Source organism: Equus caballus, chromosome 23 (assembly GCF_041296265.1).
Source record: "Equus caballus isolate H_3958 breed thoroughbred chromosome 23, TB-T2T, whole genome shotgun sequence".
In the NCBI taxonomy this organism is placed as follows: Eukaryota; Metazoa; Chordata; class Mammalia; order Perissodactyla; family Equidae; genus Equus; species Equus caballus.
This window is the reverse complement of record NC_091706.1, coordinates 11,618,866-11,644,863: the sequence shown is the minus strand read 5'-3', so window position 1 is coordinate 11,644,863 and position 25,998 is coordinate 11,618,866. Positions and strand designations below refer to the sequence as shown.

Here is a 25,998-nt window from a genome sequence, read left to right as displayed (position 1 = left end):
AGACTTCTATTCTGTCACTTATCCACCTTTGTGAAAAGGAATTCTAATATTGGTTCACTGAAGTCATTTTGGTCAACAGCAGAGGAAATTGATAATATGTATGTTTTCATCAGTCAGATAGTCCATGTTGTGCTGTATTCACAACAAACTCCCAAGTCTCAGCTAAAAATAACCAAGGTTTATTTCTCGAACATGCTCCATGTCATCAGGGGCTGGCTCTGTATTATCGTTCCTCAGTCTGGAGGATTGAGTAGATGGCAGCTAAAAGAGGCTCGATCCAACTTCTTGCACAACTGCCAGGCAGGAAAAACACACTCCCACTGTTTGCGAAAGGTTCTGTCTGGAAGAGACAACCTCACTTTTGCTCAAGTTTCATTCGCCAAAGGGTCACAGAGTCAGATCTGACTTTAAGGGGCCAAGAAGATACATCCCTTCTGTGTGCCAGAGAAGAGCTGACAATATCTGGTGAACGGCAGTGATAATAACTATACACTATGCTGTATTGTGCCTTCCAAAGCTTATTTTTGCTTTTTGTTTGTTGATTTCTCAAAAATTCCCTTCAGTTATCTGAGTTACCATAAATCCTTCTAGTCAATTTCTTTAATAAGAAAACTGAAGTTAGGCAGAGTTAGCTTCTTTTGCTTATAAAAAAAACGATCTAAGGCATTAGACTTGGCGTTATAAATGTCACTGAGCGGCTTAGGAAAGTGAACTTCAGTTTACACCTTGGGCTGGTTTTGAAGAAAGGGTACACGCCTATTTTTCAAGGATAAGGTTTTAATAGGAAAAGAAGCAGGGCATGTCATGAGCCAATATTTAGGTCCGAATAATTATTGGTGGCTGCAGCATGTCAGGCAGGGAGGCAGGTGTTTTTGCATATGCTAAGTCAATTTAATTCTTTATAAAAACAATATGAGGTGAGTCTTACTATTCATCACTTACATATGCAGAAACTGAGGGTCAGAGAGGTGAAATGACCTGTCTGAAAGTCACTTAACTAGCAAATGATGGCTTTGTTTCAACTCCATCATCTGATCAGGCAGAGGTGAAAGAGAAGAATGCAATGTGTGTTTTTGGGTAGTGGGTACTGTTCGGTTTGGCAGGACTGTGGGATACATGCAAGGCGGAGAGGCCCTTGAGTGCTAAGGCAGAGAGTTGGAGTCTATCAGGTAGGCAGTGAGAGGAAGGTTTCTGCATCAGAGAGGGCACTGGTGGAGCCATGCCTCAGAAACATTGATCTGCTATTGTCCTCTACGATGAAGAGAAATGAGGCACGCTGGAGGCCTGGAGACCAGTTGGAGGAGCATTGTAAAAACTCACATAGGCCTGAATGGGCATGGGTGTTGGCAATGGAAAAAGAAAAAAGTATTCTATCCAGTCTCCAGACCCCCAGGGAATTGCTGAACGAAGTCTGAGTTCTCCCTATGTAGATAGCTCCTACTTTTCATTATAGGTTTCTCAAGAACTTGCTCCCAGAAAAAACCTGGATGGAGAACAAAACAGGTAAGTGCCCAAGAGAGAAATCTACAAAGCTCCTCTCCCCCAAAATCATCTCTTCCCCATCAGTTGTGGGGCCTAACATTTCACCAATGGGGTTCCGTTCTTTCAAGAGTCTCTTATTTAAGTAGGACTATCTGTGGACAAGAGGGAGAAGGGACACTGGGAAGTGTCCTCATTAGCAGCATCCAGGCAAGTAACAGAAATGTATGAGGGCACTCTGGGGGGAGCACCATGAAGAACAGGGCACATGCTCCATGTCAGGGGGGCCTCTCGGTTCTGGCTGAGGGGCCCAAAGTTGCTGGATCCAGTATTTCAGCAGAAAACTCATAGCCAAATTTTTTGGGAAAGTCCTCAACTTTGCAACATGGCAACCAGTTTAAACTTCTTAATATCACTGCGCTGGCCACATTCAGCTCTTAATTTGTTACCAGTTTGCCACCTCTAGGTTAAATGTTAGTACCATTTCATCAAAACCTTTCCAAATTTGAAAGCACATCTTTAGTAAAACTAGCTACAGAGCAGGTTCATTTGGATTGCGGAGAGCGGGCACAGAGAAGTCTGGGAGCCAGGCAGGGACTGTAGGGAGGCCCCTGGACCACGTGCTGGGCATCCTGGTGCCTGAGCTTTGAAAGGGAGATGGACCACGGCAGTGACAATATTTGCTGCAACCGGGCCCTCCTGGGCGACCACCCAGAGCTGGGCTTGGAGCCGAAGGAGGGATGGGCAAGCTGTGCTGCTCCCAGCTCCAGTTGGCCCCTTCCCATTAACATTACAGGAGTGCAGTCGCGTGGAGTTTGAAAAAGCATCCCTAGTTCCACGAAATGATTTACAGGACACCAGACTCTGCATTTCAGAGGTCTCCGGTGTACCATAAAAAATATATTCTAAAGGAATAATCTTTATCTGAGCTGAAGCTGCAGTGAAGGAAGCTCACGTCCAGCTGAGAGCAGCCGTGAGCTTCTGTTCACTCAGGGAAAAGTCTGTGTTCATGTTATTGGAGCAACATTTTTTTCTCTCTTTGGCACTAGGTATCTAGTTAATATTTAGACATTATATACATTTTCTTTCAACCGTTGTTCCTGTTATGTGATCAAACAAAACCGGAGATGCCAAGCACATCAGCCCTGTAGGCGAAAGCAGACCCTCCAGGCACCCAGCGGTGGCTAGCAGGGTAAACAGGACTCACTGGAGCCAGCCTCTGGGAAAGACTGGCGCCAGGTGCTTGCAGGGCCAGCCCCTGCCCCCAGGAAGCAGAGTCCGCTGGAGTGCCTCAGTTGACCGCTCTGCCTCTTCCTGCCATTCCAGCCTCGCGTTTCCTCTACCTCCCTGAGCAAAAGGAAACAGGAAGCAAAGTCTAGTTTTGAATGTTCCAAAGCCTGATGTTTACCATTCCCCCCAGGAGAGGGAGGTGAGGGACGGAAATCTCTCTGCAAAGAAGATACTTTTTAATTCAATGAAGCGATGCACAGACACAGCAACACAACTTCTTTCTGCTTCTAAGGTGTTCAGAGCGATGATAGTCTCAGTCTATTTTGGTCCAGGGAAATCTGAACTCCTTTAGCGGCAATGGCCCCCAAGGGGCGCATGTGCATCTGTGGTTCAGGGTGTCGAGGAGGAGACAGCCTCTCCTTTTGGAGCAGAAAGCACAGTCAACCGGTGGCGGGACAGAGGCAAAAGCTCTAGGGCAAGGAAATTTGGGGGTTTGTGTCGAAGCTCCACCAATCAGGAGCTTCAAGCTAAGATGGGGAGGCTGGAAAGATGGAAGTTGGGATGGGAAACCTGGTACGGACAAGAAATTCCTCCTGGGTCAAAGGCAGGAGGATGTCCAGGGAGGGAGAAGGGCGGGTCACGGATGGACCGAGTTTGCCTGGAGTCCCATGAGAAAAGGGGAAGCGAGAGCTCACCACCTTGTGGCCCCCAGCTTCCTGTTGGGCGGCACTGGCGGCAGGCGTCGGGCTCTAAGTCTCTGAAAGTATCGGGAGAGGGAAGGAGAAACTGGCGTCCCAGTCTCCCAGGGGAGGGGAAGCACGCGGGGTTGGGCGGGGAACCTCTCCAGTATGAATGTGGGGCGGGGGGGGGCGGGCGGGGGAGGGAGCACGATCTCCGCTTTGCCGGGTAGCGCACGCCTCTGTTCCGCGTCCCCCCTGCAGGCGCGCGCGAGGCGCACTCCCCCTTCCCTCGGCGGCGGGGACCGCGCGCCCGGGCCCCTCCACCTCCCCTCCGCGCCTCTCTCTCCGCAGAAAGTTAGCAGCGGGGAAGGAACTCGGGGCTGCAACAGGGCGCAGCGGCGGCGGCAGAGGCTGCAGCAGGAGTCGCGTCGGAGCCGGGGAAGCGGGGGCGCTGCAGACGGAGCAGGTGGAGCCGGCGGGTCCGCGCGCCCCCCTCGGTCCCCTTGCCGGAGGCCAAGGGGGGTGGTGGGGGGCCACCCGGACTGCGCGGGAAGAGTGGGGAGGGGGATCATGCAGCCGGGCTCTTCCCCGGCGCAGCGAGACAGCGGCCAGGGCCGGGGGTGCAGTGGCGTCGCTTCACGCAGCCTGGGCGGCTGGCGGGGCTGCTGGGGATGGGGGGGGGGATGGGGGGATGGGGGGGTGGGCGGGGGCGCTGGCGGCGGCTGAAACCGTGTCGGGGCAGCGCCGGGGGCTGCTGCCGCCGCCGCGAGCCCGGAGCCGCGATGACCCCGTGGCCCGCACCTCCTCCGCCTCCACCTCTCGCCGCGCCGCCGCCGCCTGGCGCGCAAGCTGCTTTTTTTCTGCGCCTTGTCCCTGTCTGTCACCTACCTGTGTTACAGCCTCCTGGGCGGCTCGGGCACCCTGCAGTTCCCCGTGGTGCTGCAGGAGCCGCCGAGCCCGCCGCCACCCTGTCTACTGCCGCCCCCCGTGCGCCTCGGCACCCCCTCGCAGCCGTCCGCGCCACCGCCGGACAACGCGAGCCGCGGGGAGCCCCCGGAGCCCTCCAAGCAGCCCCCTGCCCTCGGGGCCGACGGCTGGGGGCTGGCGAGCGGCAGCGGGGGCGCTCGGGACACCTGGCTCCGGACCCCGGTGGCCCCTGGCGAGATGATCACGGCGCAGAGCGTGCTGCTGGAGAGGGAAGCGCAGGAGTCCAGCACCACCCACGACGAGCTCGCAGGCCAGAGAGCGGTCAATGGGAGCAGCGAGAGGGGCGGCGCCCTCAGCACCCCTAACTATGGGGAGAAGAAGCTGCCACAGGTGCTCATCATTGGGGTCAAGAAAGGAGGCACCCGCGCGGCTGGAGGCGATCCGAGTCCACCCGGAGGTGTGGGCGGTGGGCATAGAGCCGCGCTTCTTCGACAGGAACTACGAAAAGGGGCTAGAGTGGTACAGGTAGGACTCTGGGCTCGGCGCAGGGGATAGATGCGTGGGGAAGACCCAGAGGGAAAGCTGCGGCTTCCCACGCCCTTCGACATCCAGGCACCTCTCTGAGAGTCCTTCGCCCCACGAGGCCTCTGCGGACCCTGCCGGGGCTGCTCGGGGGAGCGCGGAGAGGGCTGGAGGCTGGCCAGGGATCACTGTATTTCAGGGCTAGGGGAGCTGGTGTCACACTGCCCTGCCTGCCTCAGTCTCCTCACCCAGAGAGGTGCTTTCTGAAGCTGCCTAGCTCCACGCCTGGGAATCCCCAGCCCAGGTGCCCGCGGGGTGTTTCCCAGCCCAGGCTCTTGTGGGGCTTTGCTCTGCTGCGTTGGGGACGCTAAGGCATGAAGCAGGATAGCTAGATTGACTGAAGGGCTTTGAGTTCTCCTGGAATCTCTCAAAATCGCCCTCAAACGTATTTGCGTGTCTGAAATCCGACTTTAGTATTTTCAGGTTAGAGCAAAATGAACAGGGAACAGTTAAAAAGATGACGCTGGTGAGTTTTGGCTTGCTAGAAAAGACTGAGGATGTTCCCCATCTCCAGGACTTTCTATCCCCAGGTGGCTGCAGGAACCCTGGGTTCATTTGGCATCAGGAGCATCAAGGTCTGCACGACAGTCGGTGCCCTAAGAGTCTTTACATCCTGCACCCCTGCCCTTTCTAACCGGCGCCTCCTTCGCAACAGATGTTCATCTCCCTTCTCTTCCACAGTCTCCTAGCGGTGAGGGAAAGGAGAGGAGAGTAGAAAGTTAAGTGCAGGTAAAATAAATTAGTAATCCGGCTTTCTTGCCAGCCATAACATTTAAAAAACACTGGAGCAGATGCCCCAAAGGCAAACATCCTTTGCTCCCCCCCCCCCACCTTTTCTCTCTTTCTGGAAAACATCTGGATGGCTGGTCCCATCTCTGTTGCATCTCAGTAATTAATTGGAGTTGTCAGCCAAACACAGGTTTTATCAGCTAAAGTGATATTATCATCTTCACAAGGCCAATAGGTAAAATAAGGATTTTTTCCTGACAAGGTGCCTTGCTGTTGAAGAGATGTGTTTTCTAAGTTTAAATTACAGCCTGCAAGAGTTTTAGAAATAACCTAACTTCAGAAATATATAGTAAGTGTGTATTATATAATAATATATATTACTATATGTGTGTATTATGTAATATAATATATGAATATATAATATGTATTGATTGATTTCTTCCACTTTAAAAAATACGCCTTATGCTTTCAAAGCTTGAGAGAAGTACATTTAGGCATAAACATTCCAGCCGGTTAAATGGAAACAGTAAATGTGTCTGTCAATATCTTATCTATTTCAACAGCGAGAACTAACTAATTGCAACATTTTAGGAGGCCTCAAACAGCCCCTTCCTATCAAAACAGAAACCAGTCAATGCCTACTTGAACTGGGAAATCAGTATTTATAACATGGCAAGTCATGGCTTCCAGTTTGCGATTAGAATTACAAAAGGTGTTAGGATGATTAATGCAACAACAGCCAACCAGAGAAAGGAGGAGATGTTTGGGAAGGTTTTGGTTGTTTAATTGTTGGTTGTAGGAATGTTCTGATTTCTGCTATGGGGTTGCTTCAGCCCTCTGAGGGTCACTGTGGTCTTTTCCAGTTCTAATTTCAAAGCTGTGTATCTTGTGAGAAGTGTCAGATGCCCCTTGGGGGAGAGGAAGGCCTGAAGATCAGACCTTTCCAATGTGTGTTGTGTTGCTTTGTGGCAGCTGGAAATAGAGATGGGGTGTTTGATTCAGGTGACTTGAAGTTGATGTAGGGTGCATGGTGGAATGCATATCAGGAGGTCCCATCGTAGGGTCTGGAGAATTTTCTGAATGAAAGGATAGAAGATGCCAGATTTTCTCATGTTCTTAAATAGTGCTGTTGGGAAAAGAAGGTATGAACTGGCCTCGCTATCATGACATGGTTACTGAAGATGTCATTCCAGCTTTATGTTTCTCTCAGCCATCACTTGTGATATTTGGGGCATGGTGTCAATATTTGGTAGCCGCCGTATAACTGTTACGCTGAAGAGACATGGATAGAGCTAGATTCCCTTGATCCTCACTTCAGAGGACCACATGGTTTCTCTGTGTCCTCGATCTGCTACTCCAGAAATTCACCCATGCGAGACCCTTATGATGCTCAGTGGTGCTGATTGGAAGTGCTGGAGGAGAATCTCTCCAACATAGAGGGAATCATTAGCCACCCAAACCTGTCTGTTGAGAAGACTCCCAGAATCCCCTTGGACCCACAGTTGCTGAGTGTGCTGGGACTGGCCTTGGATAGCTCTCCAGCCTTACAAGGGACAGCAGTGTTTTGAGGACATTTGTGGGATTTTCATTAGCTCTGTCTCTCCTCTCTTTCTCCCATGTAGGAAGAGGGGATGACAACCTCACTCTGTTGTAGAAAAAGAAACAGTGGCATTGATTCAAACCAGTAAAAGACACCTCTTGGTTCCCTGGTACAACTCCATCTTTTAAATGGTGACATCTATACTTAAATGGTTATACCAGGTATTCTGCCTGAAATCTTACTCTACTGTTTGAGTAGTTAGAGATCCACAGGTTAATTAAAGACTTTAATTTTACCCCCATTTATTTGTTTTTGTATTTCTTTTTGTTTTTGGTGTGCTTCCCAATAGCCTACTAATTCTGCAAGTGTTTCTGGTTGCTGTGTTTTCAGCAAGAGGGAGAGCAAGAAGAAATTAGGGCTGCTCCCAGCGCAGCTGGCTTTGGGTTTCCTCATATCCAACTAGGCAGCCCTAGCAGATTTATTTCTGTTGTCACTCCAGTTATGTTTAAATCTAGGTTTTGCTTTCTCTCATGCCATCAATCTAATGTGATTTAAAAACACATCTGAGATGAGACCATGTGCATTTGGTTTTCAGGGCAAGATAGACGGATGGATTAGGATGTGTGTGTTAAAGCTACAGAGAAGCAAGCCTCACTTGGTGGATGGACACAGGCCAATGATTAATAAGTGGGAGTAGGCTGAACCCTCCACTCCTTCCTCCTTCCACCCGCCTCCCCCAATTAAAAGGGTAAAGCCACAACACATCTTTCAGTATGAGCTGATACACAGTGTCTGGGCAGAAAACTTAAACTGATCTAAGGGATGGGACCTTGTGGCAGGCCAACTGGCTGCCATGGCAGAACTCATCAAAGTGACAGAGACGACTCGAGCTGTGGTCTCCCTCGTGCTTTACAGACTGTACAGTAACCACGACCACTTTGCTTTGGAAACCACTCAGCTCCAGGGCAATGGGAAGTCACCCTCCATGGTTTCAAGTTGTCTTCATTGGGCCGCCAAAGAGGAATGTGCGAACTTAACCACTGCGCCACCAGGCCGGCCCCAAATTTATCTTTCTTAACAAAACAAAAATATTTCCATTGTTTATACCTTCTTTACTGAAGCATACACCTGGCTTTTGTTGAATACGAAGATGTTTTCCTTATTAATTTTTAGTAGAATTTTGAACCTTTACAGACCTTAGTGAAAACTAAAAAGTAAGCAATTAGGTACTATCTTTTATATTAGCATTCTAAGCGCTTTTTATAATTTCTAAAAACATGTTATTTCATAGTACAATCTTTAAAAGAATACAACATCTAAGCATATTTTAGTTTCTCTGTAATAGGAAGCCAAAAGTAGATAAACTTAGACATGTTTAGTGACAATGTTTCAATAGGTTACTGTATTTGAAAATTACCCAGATATCTAAAGAGTTTTTTATCATTTAATTTCACCTGGCAAAACTTCAAAGTTTCAAGTTAACAGAAATATTTTGGAAGTGATTTTAAATACACATGCCATAACACATAATTGTTAAAAAGTTCACCCAACACTCTTATCTTTTTCGTGTCTATTTAGTTTACTTGTTCCCAATAATTAGTTAGGTTGCCTGCAAAACTTCATGAGACATTAGACAAAATTAGCCATCATTTTAAGTTATTACTTTGCTAACAAATTTGGAACAAGGATAACATGGGCTTATTTGACTAGTAAACCTAGGCTGCCTGTCTGCATCATATCCAATGTTGATAACTTTAAGGACATGCTTACTTTAATCAAACCAACAAACTTAACTAAGCTTCTCTTTACCAAAGATTATTTCATATCATGTTAACTTGAAAGACATTTGGGTGGTTTCTATTCCATTTAGAAATAATTTATGTAAGTGCTTACTTTAAGCCAACTGCATATAGTTCTTTAGAAATTATACCATCTGGAGATAAAATATTACACATATAGCACACATAGAGACAAAGAAAAACTCCACAGCTATTGTTTTAAAATTACAGCTATGAATCAGGTACAGTAATACAAAGCTCCCTGGCTATGAATCCAAGTTTTGTTTTAGGCCTTTTACTAATGTTTTGTGGAGAAGACACTCAAGATACTAGATTTTTGGCTAAGCTGCTCTTATGGCCATTTTTCTTTCCTTCCTTTTTTACTTTTTTTCCTCAGTCCTAGGAATTAATGATGGACTAGATATTCCCTGGAGGGTTGGCAAGCTCTTTGAGGTAACTGAAATGGGTGGAACCTGAACTGTCTCTAGAGCTGCATTCCCAGTCTTGCAAGGATTTTTTTAAGGACAGTTGCTCTTGATATCTGAGAAATTGGGTTGTACCTCAAATGACATAGGTTGATCTACCTGTCCAACTACATCACAAAGGCACACAGAAACCACTCAAGTATTCTCCAAGATGGAGTTTCTGAGGCATAACTCATCCAATTGAAAGTGTTTCACCCAAGTGGTGAGTCTCCGGGGATGCTTGGGTTGTCCCCCATGATGGTAAAGCCAGTGTCAAACTGACAGTGGGCCTGGAGAAGGGTGCAGAGCCCAACTGCAGGTGTCAGTATACTTATAAGATTTAGTCAAGTCCCATTCAACCTGGGCACTTAGTCCCTGAACCAGCACGAGGCAAGCCATGGAGGCAAGAGCCAAAGGCTTGGAGAAAGCTGGGAGCTGGGGCTCCCAACGCCAGGGTTGAGAGTTAAGTCCCTGGTAGAAAGTTTTTCAAGATTTCGATTTTTCAGAAGTTTCAGGTTCTGCTCAGGTCCAGCTGGAATTTAACCTTGACTTGGTGACAAGAGAGGAGGGGATGAATGAGATAGACAACTAAGGGAAACAGGTGACCAGGCCTCGCCCTCATGGCCTCTTCCCAAGGGTTATCAAGATAACATAACATAACAAACATCCCTACAGAAGTAGGGGGCCGGTGTGGAAGGGAAAGGGGCAGGTGGCTGGCTCCCTTGTGCCTCCCTTATGCACAAACTAATAAACTTTTACTTTTCTACTCCCATTTGTTGTCTCTCTTGATTTCTATCCTGGGGGACAACAAGAACCCAGTGCGCTGGTAACAGCTTCAATAGTCATGCTCATGCCTCCCAGAGGAAAGTGGTCCCCAGAGTTATTCACACATGGTATCTGGAAAGAATGAAAGAAGACAGAGGAGAGGCACTGGCATTTCTTGAACCCTTGTGATTGTGGTGGTGGTTGCTTTATAGATGTGTTATCACATTGGGGTGTCATGATGAGGCTGTGAGTTAAACAGCAACATTCCTGGTTTACAGGTGGCTCCTGGAGGGTGAACCACTTGCTCAAGGTTGCTCAGCTGGTCAGTGGTTGAGTTGACCACATCTGTCCAATTTCAGAGTGCTGGTTTCTTTCCCTGTACCACGCTGCCACACAGAAAGTACTAGAATGTCTTTTCCTTCTTTCATTCTTCAAACATTCGATAACATTTACCAGGTGCCCAGTACTGTTTGGATAGGTACTGAGGATAAAGTGGAGAACAAGACAGAGGGAGGACCTGTTCTTGTGGAAATGGCATCTTTTAGTAGGGTGGTAGAGGAGACAGCAAACGAACGAGTCTTTCTTTTAACCATTTTAATGTGGCTATAGAAAACTTAAAATGACACTTGCGACTCCCATTGTATTTCCATTGGGCAGGGCTCCTGTAGAGCAGTGCTTTTTAAACGTGAAATGCACATGGATCACCTGCGGTGTTGTTAACATGCAGATTCTGATTCAGCAGGACTGGGGAGGGGCCTCCGACTTTGCATTTCTAACTTCCCAGTTGATGCTGATGCTGCTGATCCCTGAACCTCACTTTGAGAAGCAGGAGTCTAGAGAGTAATTGGGGTGTGTGTGTGTGCATGCACAGATATTATTTTAAGTCAAATGGTTAGGGGAAACCTCTCTGTGGAGGTGATGTAAATGAAATGAAAGAGTAAGATCCTGCCATGTGAAGATCTAGGTGGAGAGGTTTCCAATAGAGGGAACAGCAGGTACAAAGGCCCTGAGGTGGAAACAAGCCTCATGGGTTTACAAAAGCACAGTGTTTGGAGCTGGCTAAAACTGGGTTCATAACCTGGTTTTGCAACTTAATAGTTGGATGATCCTGGCTGGATAACCTATTTAAGGTCACTCGGTTTCAGGTTGTTGATCTGAGAGTAATTTCTTACTTGCAGGATTTTTGGAAGGAGTAAATGAAGTAAAAGTGAACGTATTTTCTAAACAAAAAGTGAGTATACTAGAGCAGAAAACCAAATGGACCCAACTACTGGGTTTTTCCATTTCTCAAATCATTTTGGTCTCATATGCTTTACCTTCTATCACTGCTATCATAATACTGACTGAAGAGTCTCTTATTGGGAATATTTTTGGGAAAAGTCTAATAATGATTGGCTTTGCAATCTACATCTTCTTAATGTCTTAAACAAAGGGTCAGCAACTCAGATGCCTTCTGGGCCCACAGCGATTATATAAATGAATGAAATAGACCAGGTGGGGAGAAACTGGGATGCACATGCTCTGTCTAAACCGGCAGCCACTGCTCCGTTCCAGCTACTCTTTTCCACGTGCAAATGTGGCGTCAGGGTTATCAAATCTTCCACTTAGTAAGAGAAACTGCAAAGCCAGGTTTAGACGTGAAATTGGTTCTTAATGTTGGCAACAGATCGAAATTTCTTCAAAGCGTGGTGTGGGCCAGGACTGCGGACAAACAAAACCCACCTGTGGGCTGGATACAGCCAGCTGGCTACCAGTCTGTGACTCTGGCTTAAACTCATTTCAGAAAGTAATTGGCACACCCGTACCCTTTGTAGTTGTCAGAATTATGGCTTCCATGTGCTATTTTAATTTAGTTTTTTCCCCCTCTTACAGATTTTGCAACAGCGTGGGGGAAATACTCCCAGATATATTGCAACCCCAACAAAAGGAGCCCGATAGAAACAGAAGCATTGAGGCAGAAAAAGACAATTCACAAATAACTATCTCATTTCTTCCCAATGAACATTTTCTTGAAGGCAGGAAAATTCTCAGCTGTTCACTCATGAATCAGCAGTCCCATATTTGACCCATATAAACTACTTATAAAACAGATTCTGGTCAGGTGGACTGAGTATGACCTGAGAGTTAGAAAAATTGGGTCTGGTTTTGCTTTGCCAGATAGTTTTATTTGATGCCAGGTTACTTATATTAATCTGTTTGTTTCTTTCATTTTTTTAATCTGTTTCTTATCTCATGAGGTTACAGTGTCTCCATAGGGTCCATGCACCCACTATAATACTATGGTTCTAGAAAAAACTTCTGTTAGACCCTTCAGAGGAAGGAAGAGAGCAGTTAGAGGCAACATTGTTTGGTGCCTGTTTTTGTATCTCTGAGTCAGAATCCACTGCATCCTCTTTGTGTGACCCTGGACAAGTTACTTAATATCACCAAGCCTCAATTTCTTCATCTGCAGAATGGGCTCAATATGACTGATTTGCAAGGGATTATGTGAGGATGAACTGAAATGGCATTTAAAGTGCCCCCACGCAGAGTATGTGACATAAATTTCTTCCTCCTCTTCTCTCCTCTTTGTCTCCTAATTTTCCTTTGCTTTTCTTCTTCATTTTTCTTAGTTCCTTCCTTCTATCCTGCCTATCAGTATGGAAGGCCCAACAGAGAAAGCTGTAATGCATTTTTCATTAGGATATCATCTTTTATTTCAAGGTTATGTCTGAATAAGGGATTTCAAGCCCTTAAGCAGCTCTTAAGTAGCTCTCCAGAGAATAATGCAAACCAGATTCCAGAATTTGGTCTACTGTAACTTGAGCCAAAGGAGGAGAAGAGTCTGATTTCCTGGGGTACCTGCAGCCAGCCTTCTCCACTAAGGGGACGGGGTATGGAAGGGGGCAGGCTCTGCGGGCTTTCCTGCTGATGTTTTCTTGAGCCCACAGTAGGAATGGAGGCCGCCTGCCCTGGAGAGGGACTGAGGCATTTAGAATGCTGAGGGCATGCTTTGCCTTCCATTTTTCTGCAGAGCTGAAGGCATTTGAGAAGGCAGGACTGTTCTAGAAGACCCTGCCAAACTCCCATTTGAGATCAAACTATGTTTGAAATCAAACTATGATGAGATTTGGCCAATTTCACTGGTGTTCCCCAGACATCATAACATGATTTAATTATTTTTACATTTGTAAGTCATACCAGGCATTTTTCATTTTAAATTGAGTCAGGAGAGGGGCCTTGAGACTTTAGGTGAATGAGAGATTGCTAGGGTTGTACGTTAGAAAGTTAAAGGTTTTGGGTTTGCATAATGGATGTTATCTCTGAAACGGATTGAACCACTGCCCTGTTCAAGTCATCTCTTGATTCCATTGGTTTCTGTGGTTTGACAAGCTCCTCTATAACTGCCTTGGGAATTTCAATCTAAAATTATAATTCACTAAATCAGCTTTTCAGCCCATTTGCCATGAATTAAAAGCAGGCGCTTGATTTTTTTTTTTCCTTAACACTCTCTAGTTAGGGTTGCTGTTGTCCGCAGCCACAAAGGGTGAGGAATGATAGGTACCACCAAGGCTATTTGGTTGTTTAAGCAATCAGAGTTTATTGATAAAGGGGAAGAGAACAAGGAGCGGGGATAAAGAGGAACAGGAGAAGGAGCGGGGAAGCACACAGCAAATTGGTACTTATAACATCCACACCACAATCAGCCAGGAAGTCCCAATAGTTTGTACGGCCGGCGGATTTGCCTACAAAAGACACACACAGAGTTACAAAATCAATAAAAGATTAACGAAAACATCTGCAATAGAAAGGTTGACAAGGGACCTTCATCAAAGAACATATCTTTATGTCATAAAGGGTTCCTATAAATTGAAAATAAAAGGAAGCAATGCAACTGGGAAAAAAAGGGCAAAGGAAATAAAAAAGGAAATTTACAAAGTCATCCCAACAGCCATGTAGGGGCACTACCCTGAGTGCCCTTTAAGAGCCATGTGTCATCCTGGGCAGGATGCCAACCATTTGGACAGGACGCCCAGCTGCTGAAATTTGTAAGGATCCCGGGCCTGGCCAGCCTGGATCTTACCTTCTCTCACTCAAAGACCATCGTGTCTTAAAGAAACACAGAGCCCCTCCACATGAACTACTGTTCCTGGGAATGCTGGCCGTAACAGGGACAGCTCCTCTTGACAAGCATATAGCCTTTGTGCCCCTTCCTATAGAAGCAACCCCCTCCCGACCTGAGGTAGCAGGTGCACACTTCCATCTAGCCGGCCACCACTGGACATTCCCTGTAAGTAACTCCTAATAAACCCCTATGTCTTGTTTGCCATCTCCAGGTCTTTTCTTTGGTCTGTCTGCAGCCTATCCCACACCGCTCATCCAACTGGGCATGCGGCCAGACAGGCCAATAAAACTAAGGAAAGATACTCCATCCACCTCACTAGCCTTCAAAGTGATAGAAAGCTTTAAAATAATAGGACATCATTTCAGCCTATCAGATTGGTAGAAATTTTAGAAAATAATACCCAGTGTAAGTGAGGGTGTAGGGAAAGAGAATCTTGACCCACCTTTGTGAAAGTAGGAATTCATAAAAAGGTCTTGAAGAACAGTTGGGCAGTAGCTAAAATTCATAATGGCCAATTCTTTGAGCAAACAGTTCCTGCAGATATGCACATATACATATGTTTCCTATAATCCTGTTTAATACAAAAACATAAAAAAGACAGCAATCTAAATGACTATTAGTAGGAAAGAGAGTAAATGGAATTTCCACGCAAAGGAGTACTATAAAGCCATTAGAAATAATGAAGTAGATTCCTACAGGCCGACATGAAAAGACAGCCATGATTTACTGGGTATGAAAAAAAGCAAGTTGCAAAACAGTATGTATAAATTATTCACTGTTAATTAAAGTTACATGTAATCTATATTTGTATATAGAAGTTTAGAGTCATTCATTCAACAAATACACAGTGAACTACAACATATGTTTATTCGATGTGTATATACATTCATTCAAAACAAGAGTACTGAACCTCTTATGTGCCAGGCCCTGGTTGCATTTAAGTGTGCATCTATTTACCTGTCTCTGGGTATACTGCTCATCTGTAGGAGAACACACTGAATAGTGCTTATCTTCTGGGGGTGGGTGAGATTATGGAGGGTCTTTACTTTCTATTTCATATATTTCTATGTTATTTCATCAAAAGGAACTCAAAGTATTAGATCTTTTGTTACAGATAACCATTCTGACACAAATATTAACCAAATATGTAGAAAATGATAGCAAAAGTGTGGAAAAGCAAAGAAGCCAGCAAACGGCAAAGCCTGAATAGGTTCTACTTCCAACTGTATGAGGGAAACCAAGGATGGGGGAGATGTTTTCTGTACAAACTTAATTGTGAATGTGATTACCAGAAGGAAAGAAGGACTGAAGCACTGTGGCTGTGTGTAAAAGGCAGCTTATCAAGCTGTGATGTTCCTGATGTTATTGTGTTGACCATCCGAGAAGACCATCCTCTCTAAGCATGTTTTCTGACCTCTTTTTTTTTTTTTTTTTGAGGAAGATTAGCCCTGAGCTAACTACTGCCAATGCTCCTCTTTTTGCTGAGGAAGATTGGCCCTGAGCTAACATCCATGTCCATCTTCCTCTACTTTATACGTGGGACGCCTACCACAGCATGGTTTGCCAAGAGGTGCCATGTCCGCACCCGGGATCGGAACCGGCGAACCCCGGGCCGCCGAGAATATGCACACTTAACCCCTGTGCCACCGGGCCAGCCCTGATCTGAATTATTAATAACCCCATTGATCTTCTCTCTGTCAAAGACTGAAAATGATGGAAGGTTCTGGAAGAGGTTTACCATAAGTTGAAAGGTTTAGAAATGAGGAAGTGTTGTTGGAAACACTCATAATTAAAACTTGAGGGGAAAAGTTGACTGCAGGGGCTGAGGAGGTAACAGAAGTGAGGGAAGTAGGTAAGGTATAAGACAACGGAGAGGGGTGAGGACAGAAGTGGAGAACGCACGACCCCTCCCAACGAGGCGGCCGCTGCTCAATTATTGCCACGTAGGAGTTCGGGTCTAATGTTGCCAGATGTAACTTTTCCAAGGAAAGCTGGAAATCAAGATTCCCATGAAAAATCTCCTGTTTTTGAAATGTTGGCAGCTAATTTAAATTTTTTTAAAAAGATTTAAGATTGGGGACCTATGGACATTTAAAGAGTCCTACGAGCAATGGTTCTAAATTCCTCCATGGTAACTGCAATAAAAGTCTAAATGTATCAGCAGAAGCACATGCTGTATGACATCGCGTATGCACACACATGCCCACAGATACAGACCATCTTTAAGAAGGAAAGGGGGGAAAGCCAAAACAGTTACATAGTCCGTACTGTATCACTTAGGTCAAGGATACTTACCCATTTGAAGTGTCTCCTCTGAATGTAAGTCTAAATTGGTTTTTGATAGGAGAGACTTGAATCTATGGGAAGATGGGAGAGAGAAGGCTAAGTCAAGTAGCTCATTTACTCTAAAAATGCAGAGGCCCACTACAGAGATGGGACTTGTATACTGCTACTGTTCAAAGCAAGGGCCACTACAGAAGGCCTTCTGTTTAATTACATTTGACCACGTACAGCAAAAATCCAGCGGATACAGCTCTCGGGTTAGGTCAGCTAAGCATTACACTCAGAATTTGATGTCAAATTGCAAACTGATCATGAAAATACTTAGAAATAGCTACAGATAGGCTAGCACGCATTTTCCAAATGTTCCAGCGTTTTTCAGGTCATCCCAAGTTTCTTGCCTCTTCTCAAACAAAATTTTTAAGATAGCTATTGTTTCTCACAGATAACAAAAATTGACTTTCACTCAGACCTAAAGTTCAGTAACATTTATGTGATCACTCCCTCAATGAAGAATATGTAAAAAATCAGAAATCGGAGAGCCAAATTCATTATACCAATAACCATACACAAACGCCACTGCGTTTTTCACCCCAGGAAACCGTGTCTGGCCTTGATTTAGAGCCTACTTACTCTTACTTCACTCAGAGTTTTAACAAGCTTAGTAGTACTTTGCAGTTCCCAGAGCATCAGAATTGCCATATATTATCCAAAAAGCCTATTTAATGTAAAATGCAATTTTATATTTGGAAAGGGTAAAAAACTTATTTTCCTAGGATAAACTAGAAAAGAAAAAACTTGAAAAATATTTCCAGTTTGTGAGGATTAGACATCTCTAAAGGACAGGTAGAAACTTTTGCGTTTATTAAAATGTTTAAATATAAGAATTAAAATTTTATTTAAATAATTTTAAAAGGAGGGAGTACAGGTTAAAACTAAGTCACACACCACATAATGACGTTTCAGTCAACCACAGACCACATACGTGCTAGTGGTCCTTCAATATTAGCACCATACAGCCCAGATGTATAGTAGGCTACACCATCTGGGACTGTGTAAGTGTAATCCACGACGTTCACATGACACTGAAATCACCTAGCAATGCATTTCTCAGAACGCATCCCTGTTACTGTTAGGGGACACACGACTGTACTGAGAAACCTTGACCTTGGGCTTGAAGTCAGGGTTTAAAGCTCAGCTCCACCCCTTCCTAGCCAGGTGACTTTAGGCAAATTAACGTCTTTGAGCCTCAGTTTCCTCATCTGTAAGAAGGGGCTAATAATAGCACTAATTCATGAGTCTGCTCTGAGGATTGAATGAGACAATCCAAGAGAAGCATTTGACACGCAAAGCTCTCGGCAAAGATGAGCAAACTCATCATCTACAACTTTGCAAACTCCTTGAAACCTCGACTCAGAATGGCCCCCACATATCTCATATATAATAAATGATTAAGTTCAGTTTCCCATTCATTCATTCATTCAAAAAATATTTACTACATATCTTTTCTGGACCAGGTACCTTTCTGTTCCCTGGGATAAAGAAGTAAACAAAATACACATTATGTGAATTTTAATTCAGATTACTAAACTATGATAGGTCATTTTTTAAGTGTTCAGAGAAGTTACATTAATGGAGAGAAGAGTCACAAGGGAGGGTATTTTTCATTTTGAAGACTGCAAGACACACTGGAATGAGGGTCTCGGGGCAAGAAAGCAAGTGAGGAGAGCAGGGCCCTAAAATGAGGTCTCTGGCACTCAGACCTGCTGTCTACTGAAGGCCGGTTCTGAATTCTACCAGGCTCTTTCTTCTGGCCAAAGCCACACTTACTTGATGCTGTGTAGCTTTCTCGTGACTATCACCGGAAAGTCAACTTCAAAATATTTCCTTGGGAGAAGACCCTCATCCTGAGAAAAAACACAGTTATCTTTATAATTATTTATTCAGTCATATATTCACTGATCATCCTCACAGACCAAGTACCAAGGCCCGAGGAGCAATGGGGTATTTAAGGATTTTAAATCAGGGGATGATATGGTCAGAAATGCATTTTCTAAATTACTTTGGTCTCAGTATGAGGAACAGATGGCGCAAAAAATTAGGAGGTTACTGTGGTCACCTAGGCAAGAAGTAATGGGCAGCCAGAACTGGGGAAGCGTCCACTGGGATGGAGTGGGGAGGAGCAGGAGGCACTCTGGACGTAGGATGTAACAGGAAGCAGCTTGAGACCAATTAGAGAGAGTCAGGAAATCAGTGTAGTGGGTATGGACAAGAATCTTTTGGATGAAATGAAATAAAATAGCAAATATCAGAAAGCATCACATGAGGTGAGGGTAAGTACTATTTTGTAATATATTTATTTTTTTCTCTGACAGTGGAGTATACTGGGGTGGTAAAGGACAGGGACTCTGCAGCCCGGGCGGACAGGGTTCAAATCCCAGCTCCACCACTTGTTCACTCTGAGGCCTTGGGAAAGTCACTAAACTCCCTGAGCCAAGGCTTCCTCATTTGAAAAGTAGAGAAAATGATACCACCTCGTGGGGTTGTGAGGATTAATGAGGAAATACAGGAGTGAGAGAACAGGGCCTGCACCTAGTAAGCACCATGTGTGTGCCCTTATTATTTAGACATCAGTACATAGATGTGGGTGCTAGATTGGGATATACATTTATTTTTTACTGTGAGCTGCAGTAAAAAAAAAAAAACTGTGAAAACCTCACACATAGAGACACACACACACGGCCCTGCTTCCCCCTTCTGCTTCCCTAGCTGGGTGGTACTATCCCCTCCTCCCCACAGTCACTCACTGGTCATCCTAGAATTCTCTCCGTCTCCACCCTGTTTGATCAGTCACTCAGCCCTGCCTGCTGACTATCCTAGAAGGCATCCTCTCCTCTTCCGCTCTGTCCCCAACTGCACAGACTCTAACAACATCCCTTTCTGATCTCTTTCAACGACACACTTCATGTTGCCTGCAGCAGCTCTTCCCACCTCTAAGATTGAGCTAAGATGCTGGGTGCTCCACAACCTGGCCCACCTGCCCACCTTCTGGCCTAGTACTCTTTTAACATCCCTGCTCCCATCTGTGCTTATATTCCAGAAATACAGAACTACTTATTTAAAAAGAAAGTTGCTGATATCCAGAACCTGGTGGTGGTGTCAATAGAGGGTGGGATAAAGAAAAAGGAGGAGTAAGGATGGCACCCTTGTTTCTGCCCTGAGCAACTGGGCAGGAGAGAGAACCATTTATGTAGACAGTAGTAAGAGATGGAGAGCAGTATGGAGGGGCAGCAGACCCCCTGATGGGACAGCATGATGGGAATGGAAATCATGAGCAAGCATTTCCTAGTAGGAAGGTGACCCCTAAGGGCAAGTGTCAGAAATGTGAGATCCAGCTCCCCCACCCTATGCAGACACTAGTCCTCAGTTAAAGTCCTAGGGGATCTGGAGGGGTGGGGGAGGAGGAAGGAAGAGAGGGAGGGAGAGAGGGAAGGATGGGGCAAGAGAAAGAGAGAGAGAAGAAAGGAAGGAAAGGAAGGTACGAGGGAGGCAGTGGCGGAGGGTGGGGGGAGGAATAAACAAGACAGTTTCCTGACATCAGAGGAGCTCCCGCCTATCAGCAGAGTAGGGCTATGTAATCTATTTGAAGATCCGTGGAGGACGTGTTTAGAGGATGTGTGGAAATCGCACCTCCCACCTGGCGTGGTCCCCTGGCTGCACCAGCAGAGGCTTAGCTGCGAGTCAAGGCCTTCTGCTGCCACTGCTACGTGAACTTGATCTGTATGACCTCAGGGGCCCAGGACTGGAGCGTTGAAGACTCCCATGTTCCGGCAGCGGGCAAGGGAGAGCCAGCCGGTATTGTCATAAAGAATAAGGAGTGAGTGAAACCCATTAAGGGGTTTCCTGACTTTCTCTAGGAAATTCTACGAGACCTTTCAAGAACTTTTACTCACAGGGTATGGAAAGTTAAAGATAGTCTAAAATTCCAGAAGACAAAGAGAGCAATTAAAAGCAAATGAATGACAGATAGCATAGAGTCCTACAACTCAAATGGGTCTTCTGACTTTGTAAAGAGCTTTCCCTGCAGTAGCTCACTTGATCCTCCCAATGATTCTGAATAAGAGGGCACTGTGGAAGGGAAGCTTCCAAAAGGCACACCTGGAGCTTTTAAGAAACAGACATCCTCTTTCTCGGCTTTCAGAAAAGGGCAAAATGGCTGTGGGAAGTGATACTTCCACTTTTTAGTCTGTGATTCTCTAGGCCCTTCTGACACTCCACTCCCAAGTAGCTCACACGTCTCAAGGAGGCAGGGAAGACACCCAAGACTGACTATAAGTACCAGAGGGCAGCCAGGAGCAGCCAGGAGGAAGGGTACCACTTAGTCTCAAAGCAGATCCAACATGGCCGACCATTTCACAGGCCAGCAAAATTGACAATCCTTCCCCTATGTACTTGACCTTTCAGTTTGTAGAAACAGAATTCAAGAGACACCAAACAACTGAGGCCCCTTAAGAGTTTCACTCACTCCTTATTCTCTGTTTGGGACAATACCAGCTCTCCCTTGCCCTATTCTTGCCCGCTGCCCGAAGATGGGAGTCTTCAACCCTCCAGTCCTGGGCCCCTGAGATCATACAGACCAAACTCATATAGTAGTGACAGCAGAAAGCCTTGACTCACAGCTAATCCTGTGCTGGGGCAGCCAGGGGACCATCCAAGGTGGGAGGTGCATGAGACAACAAGACCAACAGACAACATTTTCCTCACTCTTTTATAGGAGCACATATATTTCTAAAACAGGGATTAGCAAACTTTCTGTAAAGAGTCAGAAATAAGTATTTTAGCCTGTGAAGGCCAGACGGTCTGTCATAACTGCTGAACTCCGCGGTCACAGTGCTAAAGCAGCCACAGAGAATATGGAAATAAATGGGAGTGGCTGCATCCCATAAAATTTGATTTCTAAAAATAGGTGGCAGGCTGGATTTGGCCCATGCAACCTCGGCTCCAAAAGAGCAAACATAATAATTGTTTTTCAAAAAAGGAGGAACTTTAGATTTTAAAAAATCCCTTCAGACCAATATGATTATCAAACAAAACAAAAAACTTCCACAAAAGACTTTCAGACCCTGTGCTACTCTCCTTCCTCACTACTGCCAGACAGCCTTTTCCTTGGAAGGAGCACGTAAGCCTCTGTGTACCTTGCTCAGAAATAAAAATCTCACATTTATTAATTATTAACTCACTTGCAAGACAGGGAAAAAACCAAACCATGGGACCAGTCAAAAAGGTGTCAGGCCCAAAGGAGGGATTTCTCCAGCGGCCCCTGTGAACACTGACACTGCACATTCGCTTACGCTGCATTCTCTTCCAGTTCCTTCTGGTACACCATGGTCCCCGTGTTACACAGGCACAATCAACCTACAGAAAAGAACCGCTGGAACACCCACAGGGCTGTGTGTAGAGGAAAGGGGAAGGAGTCTGCAGTTCGATGAGCTGGGCTCCAATGTTTGTTCCACATTCCAGTGCCACCAGATATCCAATTTGGGGAAAGACACAAGCTCTCGCAGCCCCACTTTCCCCATCTGTGTAAAACTCTCCCCTCTCACAGAGATCTCATGTTAATTCGTGAGGCCATGTATGTAAAAACACCTCAGAAATGTTAGTTATCTTATCCTAAATGAAGAATGCAGAGGCAAACGTTTAATACTAAGACCATGTTGATGCCACCGACTTCTCGCTTGAGTAAGAGAAAGGCTGGGAGCTCTGATGACTAAAGACCATCTTATCAGGTGAGCTGATTAGGGACAAAACAGATATGCAGGTCGGGTTATGCCCACACACTCTAATTTATCTTGGTGTACATCTGGAGAAATCTGGGGAAATGCACATACCCATTACTGCCACATGACTGACCTGATAGAAGACCCTAAAAAAATCTGTACAAACCTACAAAAAAGAAAATACGATCAGTGGAATCTTCGTAGGGCAAAGGTTTGAAGGCAAAATTCCACCCCAGGAGTCAAAGCCGAGTGCTTTAGTCCTGCTTCTGCCAGTAATGAGACCCAAGTTTCCTGTCCTGTGAATGCAATTACACCTGCTCTTGAATCCTAACAGAGCAGGTAAGGGATCAAATCACAGATTGGCTACAAAAGGGCTTTGTATCATATTATCATTGCCCAGAGAAATTTTACCTAAACGCTGCTATGCTGACAATAAAATCTTAGTTATTATCAAAATTACAAAGGCATGTGCTCTTTGTCTCAGCAATTCCACTGGCAGAATTTTCTCTCCTGATATATTTCCACACATGCAGGGGGAAATATATACAAAGATTTTTTTTATAACCCTGTTTGTAACAGCAAAAGATGAGAAACAACCCACATATCCTTCACTAGGGCCCCGGTGAGATACGGGGCTGATGGGGGTTGTGGGGGGTGTGCAAGCAGGTGGGGACAATGGTGGGAGACAGGCTGTCACTGCATCCCTTTTAATATAGTTTTAAAAGTTTTGAATATGGTGAAAATCTTCACAAAATCAAATTTAAACAACTGGGGAAAAAAGAGGGGGGATTTTAACTTACCTTTAATGTCCAGAAGGCGGTATCCATCCCAGCCCCCAGGTTTATAATTTGGCACTGACATTCTATCTTCTGTAGAAATGCCTTTATAAGCTGCCTGATGCCATGGACACGAGCAAAATATCCTAACAGAGAAAGACAGAAACAAGCTGTCACTCAGCAATGAGAAATAATCCCTGCAAAGCTCTCTGCAGCAGGAGAGCCAAACAGAGCACTTCTGCCCTTCCTCGGGGTCAGCGGATTATCCGTGACTTTATAGGAGAAATAGCAAATTTTAAATTCTCTTCTTTTTTTTTCAGCCGTTTGAACCAAAGTAAGTACAATCTATTTAATGGCAGAATTAACTATCCTAAGAAAAATAAAATGCACTATAATTTTACTTACGAAAGACAAGTATTTTACATCAAAACATCTGATCTAAATGTTCCTCTAGGAAGTGTGCCTTTTCATAGCTATAGTAAAGGCTACTTAGTTCTGTGGTAAAACTCGAAATTGCAAGATCACATGGAAAATAATATTTTTAGGTCAGGATATTGGATGGATGAGTGTCGAAGCAAAGAAAGCCACACTTCTTATTGTGTTCCTGTCATCTCCACCCCGTATAGGTTAGAGCCTCGGTGTCTGTAACATGGCATCACAGATTGGGGGAGGAATGCTTGTCTAACAAATTGACTTGTTAAGCTCTGGGGTGGGGAGCTGGGCAAAGGAGATGAGAAATAAAGAAGAACAAAGGAAGATAAAGTCTGTCTGTGTTGTAAGGCTGGCTGCTCTAAGTGTGACTATTTTAAGAACAAAATTTGAGAGTGGCATTTAGAAACTTTTATTGTGGGGCTGGCCCTGTGGCTGAGTGGTTAAGTTCGCATGCTCTGCTTTGGCGGCCCAGGGTTTCACTGGTTTGGATCCTGGGTGCGGACATGGCACCACTCGTCAGGCCATGCTCAGGTGGCATCCCACATAGCACAACCAGAGGCACAACTAGAATATACAACTATGTACCGGGGGGCTTTGGGGAGAAGAAAAAAAAAAGAAGACTGGCAACACATGTTAGCACAAGGTGCCAATCTTTAAAAAAAAAGTTTTACTGCAATTTGACACAGGAATCTTATGCCTGTTGAATCTACTAATAAATAATTTTGGCTTGTATTTTGCATGTCTTATTCATTTTATTTTGCTAGTAAATCATTTTTATTGTATTTTACAGAAATGTCATCCACAATGGATTGGATATTGGGGAAAAGAGATCCTCACCACACACTGTTTGGGAAGCACTCTCCTATTGGGCTGCAGGTCCCCAGTACAGAGGCAAACCCAGGTGCCATGGTGCGTCCCTCTGCAGCATTCCGAAGGAAATGTGCCTCAAGAGCACAGGAGGGAGGCTTAAGGCCTCTTTGCCAGGCCTCACCCAATCTTACGGATGCCTGGATTCACCCTCAGCTCAAAGGAAATACCATGTCCTTATTCTCAGGAACCTCCACTTCAAAATTTCTTTGTATTCCTGAAAGAACCTACCTCAGGATCCATCCTTAGGGCCAAGATTTCCAGCACACACAGGAATTACCTGGTCAGTTTCTCAGTCTGGCTGAGGCTACGCCACACTCCTGTCTAAAATTCTGTGACTTCTTTGATGGAAATTATTTGCAGAGCCTAATACTGTTACTAACACTTTAATAAGGCAGCAAAATAGACCATTCACAGTAAAAGATATATGAATGGCTTTTAAACATATGAAAATGATCTTCAATCTTACCTGTAAATAGGAGGAATATAAAATAAAATTACTATAGCATTTTTCAAGTATCAGATTAACAGATTAAACAGTTCCATAATACACTGTGTTGGTGAGGATGTTGGGAAATTAGCACTCCGTATACTAGTGGAGAGAGTGCACACCGGAACTCTCTAAGAATGAGTCCCTAAAACCTCAGGCCTCTCTCTCGGCTGATGAGGAGATCCTGGGAGGGGGATGGTCACTTGCCTCTGTTAATCTCAGGGGCCTTCCTCTCTTTAGACAGTCTCACAAAATGCTGGATGTAAGGGTCATGCCAGTAGCCAATGCTTACTGCAAACCTGAAAGGGATGAAAAAGGAGGCAGATGAGTAGAGAACGGGTTCAGGCCAAGTTCCCAGGAGCCAGGTCAAGGATCCAGAGGAAAATTATCTCCCTCAAAAGGCCAATCAATGCACATATAGTGCTCCTCTACAAATTTAAACATACTCATCCATCCATTTTTTATTCATATACATGCCCATCACGTTTCCCATAGTGGTCATTTCTTACCTCTCTCTTTCCTCATGTCGCTAATTCCTTTCTCAGAAGCCTAAACAGCAAATAACCTCACCTCATACTTCACACAGATCACTTACAACTATTTATTTACTTAGCAAACTCCCTGGCCAGATCTAGTCACATAACTCCACTCAACCAAAAGTTCTGGGTCCAGAGAAGGGAGACCCAGAAGTATCTGGCAAACATCATTACTAACTCCCTAAGTACTTCTCCCAACTCTGTGTTAAGTGCCAGTCATTTCACGTCCCTTAAGGAGGTCATAGTGGGGAAACCAGGGGAAAGTAAACAAAACAGCTACAACCTGGAAAATGCTATGGTAGCCTAAACTCTCTCTCAGTGTACACTACAAGGAATTAAGGTTTTAGTGTTCCAAGCCTAGGAGCTGAAGCCCAGATTACCACTGGAAGTCTTCTGGCAACCATGAGTGGAACCAGCATCGGGACAACTGAGAAGTCATGGAAGGAACCTGGATCCCTAAGGCAATGCCATGCCACACCCCTGTGGACCTGGAGCCTGCTCTACCTCTCAACGGATAGTTTGTGAGATAATAAACGTCTTCACCATTTGAGCCAACTTGAG

The 25,998-nt window shown here is 45.1% G+C and overlaps 2 protein-coding genes across 43 annotated transcripts in view; both read left to right on the top strand.

Annotated features, from left to right (window-relative positions):
* LOC111772066 (ATP-binding cassette sub-family D member 2-like) overlaps window positions 1–4,049 on the top strand; it is a 77,926-nt gene extending 73,877 nt beyond the window's left edge. For 7 of the 20 annotated variants that reach the window (XR_011431682.1, XR_011431680.1, XR_011431679.1 and 4 more), the window contains 2 exons: window positions 1,454–1,503; window positions 3,741–4,042. The gene's annotated coding sequence lies outside the window, so the exon portion shown is untranslated. Of the gene's footprint in view, window positions 1–1,453; window positions 1,504–3,740 lie in introns of all 20 variants that reach the window. The other 13 variants (XR_011431692.1, XR_011431694.1, XR_011431698.1 and 10 more) reach the window with 8 other exon arrangements.
* Window positions 4,050–4,395: 346 nt separating this feature from the next.
* On the top strand, window positions 4,396–25,987 carry LOC111772065 (heparan sulfate glucosamine 3-O-sulfotransferase 4-like). Of its 23 annotated transcripts, none has more exons than XR_011431713.1 (6): window positions 4,396–4,841; window positions 5,429–5,473; window positions 5,580–5,627; window positions 11,353–11,405; window positions 24,335–24,453; window positions 24,599–25,987. XR_011431713.1 is itself a non-coding variant. In XM_070249000.1 (4 exons), the coding sequence occupies exons 1-3, from the start codon at window positions 4,554–4,556 to the stop codon at window positions 5,619–5,621; spliced, it is 375 nt and encodes a 124-aa protein (XP_070105101.1). In that variant the 5' UTR covers window positions 4,396–4,553; the 3' UTR covers window positions 5,622–5,627; window positions 24,335–25,987. The 23 variants fall into 23 exon arrangements, 10 of the variants coding, with proteins under 10 accessions (XP_070105101.1, XP_070105103.1, XP_070105105.1 ...); XR_011431716.1 differs by having other exon boundaries at window positions 5,413–5,473; XR_011431707.1 differs by having other exon boundaries at window positions 5,429–5,627.
* The last annotated feature ends 11 nt before the right edge of the window (window positions 25,988–25,998 follow it).